This window comes from Carassius auratus, chromosome 31 (assembly GCF_003368295.1).
Source record: "Carassius auratus strain Wakin chromosome 31, ASM336829v1, whole genome shotgun sequence".
Lineage (NCBI taxonomy): Eukaryota > Metazoa > Chordata > Actinopteri > Cypriniformes > Cyprinidae > Carassius > Carassius auratus.
In genome coordinates, this window is record NC_039273.1 from 4,668,461 (window position 1) to 4,678,759 (window position 10,299).

Below are 10,299 nucleotides of genomic sequence, written 5' to 3' on the forward strand. Positions count from 1 at the left end.
CTGTACCAGGAAACTGTGTAATAAGATATTCGTAAGCAATCAGAAGCTATTGTATTAAGAGTATATGTACTCTTTTGTGTAAGGTTTCTAAAAGGATAATCACACATCTTTGATGCAAACACTTTTAAGCAAAGATTTTGTCAGTTTCTTTTTTTTTCTTCTTATCTGAATTGCTAACAGTGGTCCATCCAGCATCTCGCATTCTCTTGATTGCAGCCAATTTCAACACTGTTCCTGGAGACTTACATGGAAAAGAACTCTGTACCTGTACATAATTTGCACATGATGACTGTCAAAACAAGAACATTAAGGAATCATTTTGGTCAAAACTAGTCATATGTGATTTTTGTTTACCTTCTTGAACATGTCCAGACTCCCTGTGTCTAGGTCTTTTGGTTGCATAGGTCTCTTTGATTTAATAGGTTTTGGAGAGAAACTCTGCACAACAGATACAGGGGATTAAGAAAGAGTAGCACAAACCACAATTGTAAGAAATTAATTGTTGATTGCAAATAAAAATGCAGATCACTGTAAACTGTTTGTATATAGCACAATACCAATGGTATGTGAATAGTGTGAATAGATACAATTTACCAGTATGTCATTGCTGTCTGAGTTGTCTGATTTTGGATCCAGCTTCAGAATGTTTTCCTTCCAAGACCCCGTAATCTCAGATGTTGGTGGTGTGCGAATTCTGAATGACTGAAGCAGAAAATATGAATGTTCAAGATGAATGATGAGTAGTGCAAACTGTTCAGGTTGCCTCAATACCTTTATTTGAGGTGTTGTTTTAGTCGTTTTGCTCCATAAGGGAGTATGAAGGACTTCATTCACTGTTTCCTTGAATCAGTAACAAAAAACATTATTAACAAATGTTAGATGATAGAAATAAAGAATAAGAATCCACAAAATGGTCAAAAAACAAACAAACAAACAAAAAAACCTACAGCAGGAGTGTTACATGTATTTCTTGATGGTTTATTTTCATCCTCATTTAAAAGTGTATACACAGGCTTCTTAGCGGTGTCAGCTCTTTGAGTTTTAGAGATCTTGTTTCTTCCCTTCTTAGGTTTGATTTCAGGTCCCTAAAACAATATTTTTTATACTGCAGAGTTCACTTTAAATTGACATGTATGCTTATGGTATCTCAATTGACAAGATACAATACCTGTTGAAGTGTGTCTTTTTCAAGAGATAAAAGTGGTGTTCTTAAGGCCACCTTCTCTCCTTTGAGCTTTTCAAGTTGTTGTCTAAGATCATAATTTTCCACTTGCAGGTGGGACAGCTCCAGTTCCTAAATGTAATGATTATTTGGTTTTTAGCAGAGTTTTGTTTACCCCCCCCCCCCCAAAAAAAACAACAACAAAAAAAAAACAAAAAACATTATATTACCTAGAGCGATAAGGTGTCACTAAAGTAATCTTTGGTTAAATGTCTCAAGGAAACAATGGTAACTCAAGATGAATTAATTTAGAAATCCATCTTTTGGACCAAAGTCTCTTTTATTACCATCTCAGGCATCTAATGACAAACTGTTTTGCTGGGTATGATATTTAACCCTCAAAAGGTCCTCATTTCCTGTTTACCAATCTGGTCTTTGGGGTCAATATGACCCCAAAATTGAAAGCATAATTGTAGAAAAAATATACATTTTCAATAATACAAATAATATATCATTTTTTTTGTTAACTCCTCAACTATGCATTAATGATGTGTTTTGGGAGATTTAAAGTACTTTTTTACCCATTTACCACACAAATCCACAACTACACCATTAGCTTGCATGTGAAATATCATTTTTTAATGAAAAAATCACTTAAATTATTATCTAAATTTAATTTAAACTGTTTCTGGATATAGATCTAGGTGTTATGTGTAGAATGCTACCATCTGGAGGTTAGTGAAAAAACTAAGGAGATTAGTATTTAAGCAATAACTTGTTTTGACCAGCAGAGGGCCATTGAAAGCCATTCATTTTACTGGATGTGACCAACTGTTCATAAATGGCACCTAGGTCACACCTAAAGGACAAAACTCTGAGTCAGACTGTAGTTGCATATTATTGAACATTTGAATGATTCAAATGCATAAAAAAAAATAATAATAATAACTTTAGAATGTAAACAAAATAAAAAAAAGTGTAAATAAACAACAGCAATATCCAGAAATAAACAGGAGTAAAAGTATAGGCCTACAACAATTTTTTTTTTTTTTACAATCACATTCTGAACACTGAACATAAAAGCAATACCAAACTACCAAAAAATATGTGAAATACATGGTGTAAAACAAATAAAATAATCATTCCATACACATTTTGTGAGTGAGTGTGAGTTAGAGAGGGAGAGGGAGCATGTATGCCTCTCTCTCTCTCTCTCTCTCTCTTCTGTGTGTGTGTGTGTGTGTGTGTGTAAGTGTCTTTCTGTGTGTGTGTGTGTGTGTGTGTGTGTGTGTAAGTGTCTTTGTGTGTGTGTGTGTATGTGTGTGTGTGTGTGTGTGTGCGTGTGTGTGTTTGAGAGAGAGATAGAGAGTGTGAGTGAGAGGGAGAGAGAGAGCATGTGTGCCTGTGTGTCTCTGTGTGTGTGTGTGTGTGTGTGTGTGTGTGTGTGTGTAAGTGACTTTGTGTGTGTGTGTGTGTGTGTGTGTGTGTGTGTGTAAGTGTCTTGTGTGTGTGTGTGTGTGTGTGTGTGTGTGAGAGAGAGAGAGAGAGAGAGAGAGAGAGAGAGAGGGCAAGAGAGAGCATGTGTGCGTGGGTCTCTGTGTGTGTGTTTGTGTGTGTGTGTGTGTGTGTGTGTGTATCTTTGTGTCTGTGTGAGTGTAAGTGTGTGTGTGTGTGTAAGAGAGAGAGAGAGAGATGTAGAGAAAGTGTGAGTAAGAGAAAAAGGGAGAGAGGGCAAGTGTGCCTGGGTCTCTGTGTGAGTGTAAGTGTCTTTGTCTTTGTGTGTGTGTGTGTGTGTGTGTGTGTGTGTGTGTGTGTGTGTGTGTGTGTGAGTGTGAGTGTAAGTGTCTTTTGTGTTTGTGTGTGTGTGTGTGTGAGAGAGTGAGGTGAGAGAGTGGTGAGAGAGGGAGAGAGAGCGTGTAGAGTGGAGAGTGTCTCTGTCTGAGTGTGTGTAAGTGTTTGTGTGTGTGTGTGTGTATGTGTGTGTGTGTGGTGTGTGTGTGTTTGTGTAGGTGTGTGTGTGTGTGTGTGCGCATATTAGGTCTCACCCCTTTATATCTCTTTTTCTGCATGTGTGGCCGATTTTATTAGACAAATCGTATTTGCCAAATTCTATATAAATGCTCTCTGTGGCATACCTGTGTGTGTTTGTGTGTGTGTGTGATTTTATTTTTATCGTTTGACCTTTGACTCCAGTGCTTTGATTTGTTTCTCTTTTGTCAGAAGTTCCCGCTTTGCTGTTTTGCCCTGTTGGGGTGATTTAACATGAGTTATGTTTAGATATATGAGATGATAAACCTCAACAAACGGAAATAAAAAATCTGTATAATAAAGAGAACGCACACTCTCTTTCAGTTGCTGTTGAACATTCTTACTCTCATCATCCTGCCCAGCAATTTTTGCAGATAAATTATCCACTTGCTCCCTAGAATATAAAAGTGCAAAATTAAGACAAACTAAAATTATAAATAAACCCAAATTATCTCCTTTTATCTTACTGAAGTTGTTGTTTCTCTTTCTCAAGTCTCTCTATTTCTGTCTTCTTTCTTTCTGCATTTGCATTGCTTTCCTGTAAAAAAAAAAATAAACCACAAAATACAGCATTTGAGGATCTCTTTTTTATATTTACAACATATAGAGGGTTGATTTAATTAACAAACCATGAGATGAGACTGAAGGACTTTCTTCTCTAAAGCACCACTATCAACCTGTTGCTGAATGGTATCCTTCAGCATCTGCAGGTCATTAAACTTCAATATCAACCCCTCATATTCTGCCCTTCAAGGAAAATAAAAGACCCATTAGATATTAAACAGACTGCAATGATACAATTGCAGAATAGCCAAAAATACTTAATTTGATGACATGTAAATGAACAGTACAATTTTTTCTTACAAATTATTTTTTCTATACAAAATCGTGTGTACAAACTTGAAATACACATTTGCAAAATTCAAAGAAAGATTATCTCCCTTCCATATCTACCTATACCTACAGTAGACTATCTGTACAGTATGTGAAACCATAACCAATAAATTGGAGGAGTAAGTTGGCTGCACCCATTTACATGTTGTTCAACATTCTAGATTCAAATTTAGAGATTAATGGTATAAAACAAGACAGGTCATGATTTATCGTACTTCTGCTGCTTTAGGTCCCTCTCCAATCTTTCTACTTCTTTTGATGATTTACAGCTGCTCTCCAAAGCTCCAGACAGTTGTGCCTCCATCTCTTGTAATTTAGCCTGGATGAAAGATGTACAGATTCAGTTTGAGAATTTGTGTTATTCAATCAGGTTCCATAATATTATTAAACTCAAATAAATACATATGCTATGTAATGACCTCCTTTAATGCAACTTCCTTCTGCAGCTTTTCATTGTCAAGTCTAGCTTTTGTCTGGGCTTCCTTCATGTTTTTATTTTCTGTGATGACACTTTCTATTTCATCCTGAGGGGGTGAATTTTAGGCACAGTATAAGGAACATGAAGCAATGATATTAATGTGAATGAATTTTGCTATGTCTGACCTTCTCCTCACCTTCAAATGATTTGCTTCACTTTTTTCTCCTCAAGTGAAGCAATAAGCTGGAGCATCTCACCCTCCCTTGTCTTTATCTCTTCCTTTGTAGACCAAAGTGAGTTTGTCTTTTCATTCTATAATAGAAACGCTGTGAGCTAGGTTTCACAAATGCAAAATCACAGAACATGAATGCTTAAATAGAGGGAAAATACATACCAGCTCATCTCTGAGTATCTGTATTTGCTTGCTATGGTTCTCCTTCTGCCCCCTGATAACTTCTATATGAAGATAGTGTAACCATTTTAGAATGGTACAAAGCATGCAATGATATCATTATTCATTAACATACAGTCTTAACACACCTAACTCTGTGTTTTTGTCACTAAGTTCATTCACACATAAGGTTATCTTTGTCTCAAGGTCTTGTGCCCTGGGAAAACAAAGGGATACATTCAACAGTGGATACAAATACATGTTAAATTTCTTTACCTTTGCTACTAGTTTGAGATTTACGAAACATTTTGTTCGGTCTTGTACTGATATAGCCTCTTTAACATACCTTTGTATCTCAGATGTCAGTGAGGACTGCAAAGAATTAACTGTCAGCTGAATCTCTGAAAGTTGGTTTGACTGTTGCTCTTTGATGTTGTTTAGTTTTTGTAGTTCATCATCTTTCTCTTGGAGAACTTTCTCATGGTTATCTTTGCTTTGCTCCAGTTTGTAAGTAAGGGCTCTCTGGTTTTCCTGTACAGTGTAAATTGCAATCGGTGCATCTCTAAAATTAATTATTTTAATCTATATCCTTACAAGTACAAAATATCTGTGATAAAGGTCTTCCATAAGGACAAACCTCAATCTCCCATTTGAGTTGCTCTGTCACCTTGAGTTTCTCCTCAAGTGCCTCCCGGTCCTGTGTAACACATTGAAGTAATTTCTGATGTTTCCCTTAAAACAATAAAAGTCAAGTTAAATTACTTTTTGAAAAAAAAAAAAAAAAAATCAAGAAAAAGACTCAAATATTTAATGGATTCTTACTTTCCGACTCCTCTATTACACTGCAGCTTTGCTGTGCCTCTTTGAGTTTTAGTGAAACATCTTTGAGATTGCTTTCTTTTTCTTGGAGTTTTTCTTGAAGCATAGCAACCTCAACAAGTAAAAGTCAAGGAACATGAAACACGTGTTTTAGTTACAACATGAACACTAAGACAGGTATTACTGTAAGCAAGATCTTCAAAATCAAGATTACGCAAGTAAATGCTGCCCCCTTCAGGCTGAATGAGTTATTTGTAAGGCTCATGACCAAAGGCACTGACCTCATTCTCCTTCACATGGCATTCACTCTCCAACTTCACTTTAAGATCCTCAAACTGTGTAAGACATTCTCTTACTGTAGGTTGGTAACAAAACAATGTTAAAATGATTTTTCAATGTGTCGTTGTGTCAACTACACTATATGCTTCAAATTCAATTAGTTAAAAAATAATAAAAAAAATTAATAGAAAATTAGCACATTTCAACATTTCCTGCTGATCAGCCTCTGCCTGTTTCCGAAGACCTTCAAATGCTGCCACCATCCTCTGCAAATGAACAAATTAAAGTGTCATGAAAAGGATTGTCTATTTGGCCTATTGCCAACTCTTCATCCATCCTAAAGAAAGAAAGAAAGAAAGAAATTATATAGTTACCTGAATATTCTCACTGTTCTGAATGAACATATCATGAGTTTCTTCCCGTTCAGCCTCAACTATTCAGGCAAAAAAAACAAACAACAAAAAAAAAGACCTTGATTGTCCTCTATTAATTGACAATGAATTATTATATTGTTATACTATATGACATATTATAATGTTCTCTCACACTTACACAGATTAATTTTCTCAGCAGATCTCTCAAATGTGTCCTTTAGTATGTTGCACAAATTTCTGGTTGCATTGCTTCTGCATAATAAAGAATACAATCATTTATTACATAATTTCATGTAATATGTGCTTATAGAAAATTACCCTTGCGATACGTACTTATTTCTAAGGTCTTCATTCTCATTCAGCTGATCCTCTAATTTCATGCTCAGACCTTCATTTGCAAACTGCAATGGACATAATTCATAAATCTTTCTTTACTGAAGTGGACAAAAAAAATTATAAAAACAAATACAATACCTGCAAATGTGATTACCTGAAGCTCTTGAATAGCTTTGCGTTGTGTCTCAATGGTTTTTCTGTTCTCCTGAAGCTTTCTGTCCTTTTGTGAAATCTCAGAATCTATTTTGAACTTCCACATTTTGATTTTCTCAGCTTCATCAAGCAATCTGGAGTACAGCTGGCTGGATCTTAATGATGTCTGTAATGCAAAAGCATAACAGCCATTAAACTGCTTAGATTTATTTACATTATGCATTGCACTGAATTCATAATGTGGACCTTAAACCATTATAGATTACAAAAATAAACGAATAATCATCTAAGCAATAAACTACATCAGAAAACGAATTAAGCATTAAACCTGACCTCCTCCTTTTCCATTGGCATGACTGCAGCCTTCTTCATACCTTCTATATGAACAAAGTACGTTATCAGGATTAATGTATTTGTTACATTAAAACCCTATTCATTACAGCACACTTTTCATAGACTAACGTATACATTTTACCAGTTCTTGATGTCTTCGTAGGAAGCACCATTTTGATGGGAACGGCAGGCTTCTATCCATATCTGAACACTTGTTATAACGCTACAAACAAAATACACGTAACGTTACGTTATCATGCTACAATTAATGTTCGTTGTGTCACACACTATTGCTCAAATTCAATTATAAAAAAAAAATAAAAAAAAATTAAAGAAAAAAAACATTTTCTTCAGCCTCTGCCTGTTTCCGAGACTTCACTGCCGAAATGAACAAATTAGTCTGGGATTGCATTGGTTGAATTTCTCCATCTAGAAAGAAAGAAAGAAAAAATTATAAGACTGTATTCCAGTTGAATGAATATCATGAGTTTCTTCCCGTTCAGCCTCAACTATTCAGGCAAAAAAAACAAACAACAAAAAAAAAGACCTTGATTGTCCTCTATTAATTGACAATGAATTATTATATTGTTATACTATATGACATATTATAATGTTCTCTCACACTTACACAGATTAATTTTCTCAGCAGATCTCTCAAATGTGTCCTTTAGTATGTTGCACAAATTTCTGGTTGCATTGCTTCTGCATAATAAAGAATACAATCATTTATTACATAATTTCATGTAATATGTGCTTATAGAAAATTACCCTTGCGATACGTACTTATTTCTAAGGTCTTCATTCTCATTCAGCTGATCCTCTAATTTCATGCTCAGACCTTCATTTGCAAACTGCAATGGACATAATTCATAAATCTTTCTTTACTGAAGTGGACAAAAAAAATTATAAAAACAAATACAATACCTGCAAATGTGATTACCTGAAGCTCTTGAATAGCTTTGCGTTGTGTCTCAATGGTTTTTCTGTTCTCCTGAAGCTTTCTGTCCTTTTGTGAAATCTCAGAATCTATTTTGAACTTCCACATTTTGATTTTCTCAGCTTCATCAAGCAATCTGGAGTACAGCTGGCTGGATCTTAATGATGTCTGTAATGCAAAAGCATAACAGCCATTAAACTGCTTAGATTTATTTACATTATGCATTGCACTGAATTCATAATGTGGACCTTAAACCATTATAGATTACAAAAATAAACGAATAATCATCTAAGCAATAAACTACATCAGAAAACGAATTAAGCATTAAACCTGACCTCCTCCTTTTCCATTGGCATGACTGCAGCCTTCTTCATACCTTCTATATGAACAAAGTACGTTATCAGGATTAATGTATTTGTTACATTAAAACCCTATTCATTACAGCACACTTTTCATAGACTAACGTATACATTTTTACCAGTTCTTGATGTCTTCGTAGGAAGCACCATTTTTGATGGGAACGGCAGGCTTCTATCCATATCTGAACACTTGTTATAACGCTACAAACAAAATACACGTAACGTTACGTTATCATGCTACAATTAACGTTACGTTATATGTTCACACACCAGTTTCAGCAGCCAAGGGTCAAATTGAAACATTATAACACAAACAGAGAATTTACAAGTTTACCAACCTGGTTTGAAAGAGAAAAAACGGAGTTTTCTTCAAACAAGCCTGTTTCCTGAGGCTTCACTGCCGAAATTTGATTCAAATTAGCTCTTGGGGGCACCAGCAGTTTGAAGTTGAATGGTTTCTCCATTCTGTGGAGTCAAACGAAATATATAACTGGAAAAACCATAAGAACTGTATACCGAGTTGGTTGTATTGTTGAGTTTTTCCCCCCTAACGTTACGTTAATGTTAGCTGAGAAACGTTAAGTCAAAAATCGAGGCGGTTAAGCAAAGGTAAATAATCCTTACAAATGATCTGATTTACATTGCTTTTCCACTATTATAAACGACGTGTTTGTATGAAACTTAATTTTAGAAACATTTAGTTACCTTTCAGCAAATCACCTAACATTTAGCACTTTCTGAACGTTTTATGATTAATACGACTACGCTGACCAACGGTTTTTTACCTGACGTCGGTTTTAGCCTCGCGCGACTCCGATTTGAAATGGTTTGCGCGGTTCCACAGGCTGAATTATTCTTATGTTGATTAGTTATGGCACGTCCTGATTTTGCCAAGTCCGATGTGTTCCTAGGTCAACATATTTTGTTGACCCTGGAACAACATTTTACTCCAAAAATATATTCTTAACCATATCCCTACACCTAAACCTAACCTTAACCATGAGTAATCCCTAAAATCAGAGGAAATGATAGATGAATGACACTGATGTACAAGCACCAAATACTGATTTTAAGCATAAACTTCACAAAATCTATAAACTGGTTCTTCAAATCTGATTGGTTAATCACAATGTTGTTCCAGGGTCAACAACGATGTTGTCCCAGGAACATGTCTCACTTGGTAAAATCAGGTTAGGCTTAGTTATGTGTGTGTATGTGTGTGTGTGTGTGTGTGTCAGCTCGTTTATGTGGTTAATGAGGACACAAATTTGTATAATGACATGGGTATGACACAGGTATTACAATGAGGAGGTGATTTATGAGGACATTTTCAGTGTCCCTGTAATTCAAAAGGCTAATAAATCATTCAGTTTTTTTTTTAAATCCAAAACTTTGGTTAGGTTGGGGTATAGGTCAATAGAAAATACAGTTTGTACAGAATAAAAACCACTATGGAGAGTCCCCATAAATTCAGAGTCATTTGAACATTTTGCAAAAGAGGTCAAAGATAAAATAAGGTAGTCGACTTACATCATTGTGAGTCTCAAAAGAACAGCAGGATTCACACCCAACAGATGTGAAGTCATACAACTTTTATTTAATGAGAATAATTTTTATTTTAACCATTTTGCAACAGAAACATTATATACATTTAAATGGGCTCTAATAGTAACTAATTTGGCATTTCAAGAACAATTTTCCATTAGGATATACACAAATTGCCTTTGCGTTAACACAGTTTTAGACAAGTAAATAATATTTCATCATTGCTAGACTACACACATAGACACAGACGCACAAGAATACACAAAATAAC

General features: G+C 35.1%; 1 protein-coding gene across 1 annotated transcript; it reads right to left on the bottom strand.

Annotated features, from left to right (window-relative positions):
• Window positions 1-42: 42 nt before the first annotated feature.
• On the bottom strand, window positions 43-9,280 carry LOC113051167 (synaptonemal complex protein 1-like). Its single transcript, XM_026214758.1, is given in 29 exon segments — window positions 43-265; window positions 355-438; window positions 595-702; window positions 772-840; window positions 948-1,085; window positions 1,169-1,294; window positions 3,344-3,406; window positions 3,503-3,584; window positions 3,658-3,728; window positions 3,820-3,937; window positions 4,300-4,403; window positions 4,504-4,608; window positions 4,699-4,721; window positions 4,724-4,814; window positions 4,897-4,958; window positions 5,043-5,110; window positions 5,240-5,424; window positions 5,531-5,625; window positions 5,716-5,824; window positions 5,994-6,067; window positions 6,191-6,257; window positions 6,366-6,424; window positions 7,816-7,889; window positions 7,971-8,038; window positions 8,128-8,292; window positions 8,460-8,503; window positions 8,603-8,684; window positions 8,822-8,948; window positions 9,189-9,280. Coding segments are annotated over 28 exon segments (2,601 nt in total). The 5' UTR covers window position 8,948; window positions 9,189-9,280; the 3' UTR covers window positions 43-124.
• Between the last annotated feature and the right edge of the window lie 1,019 nt (window positions 9,281-10,299).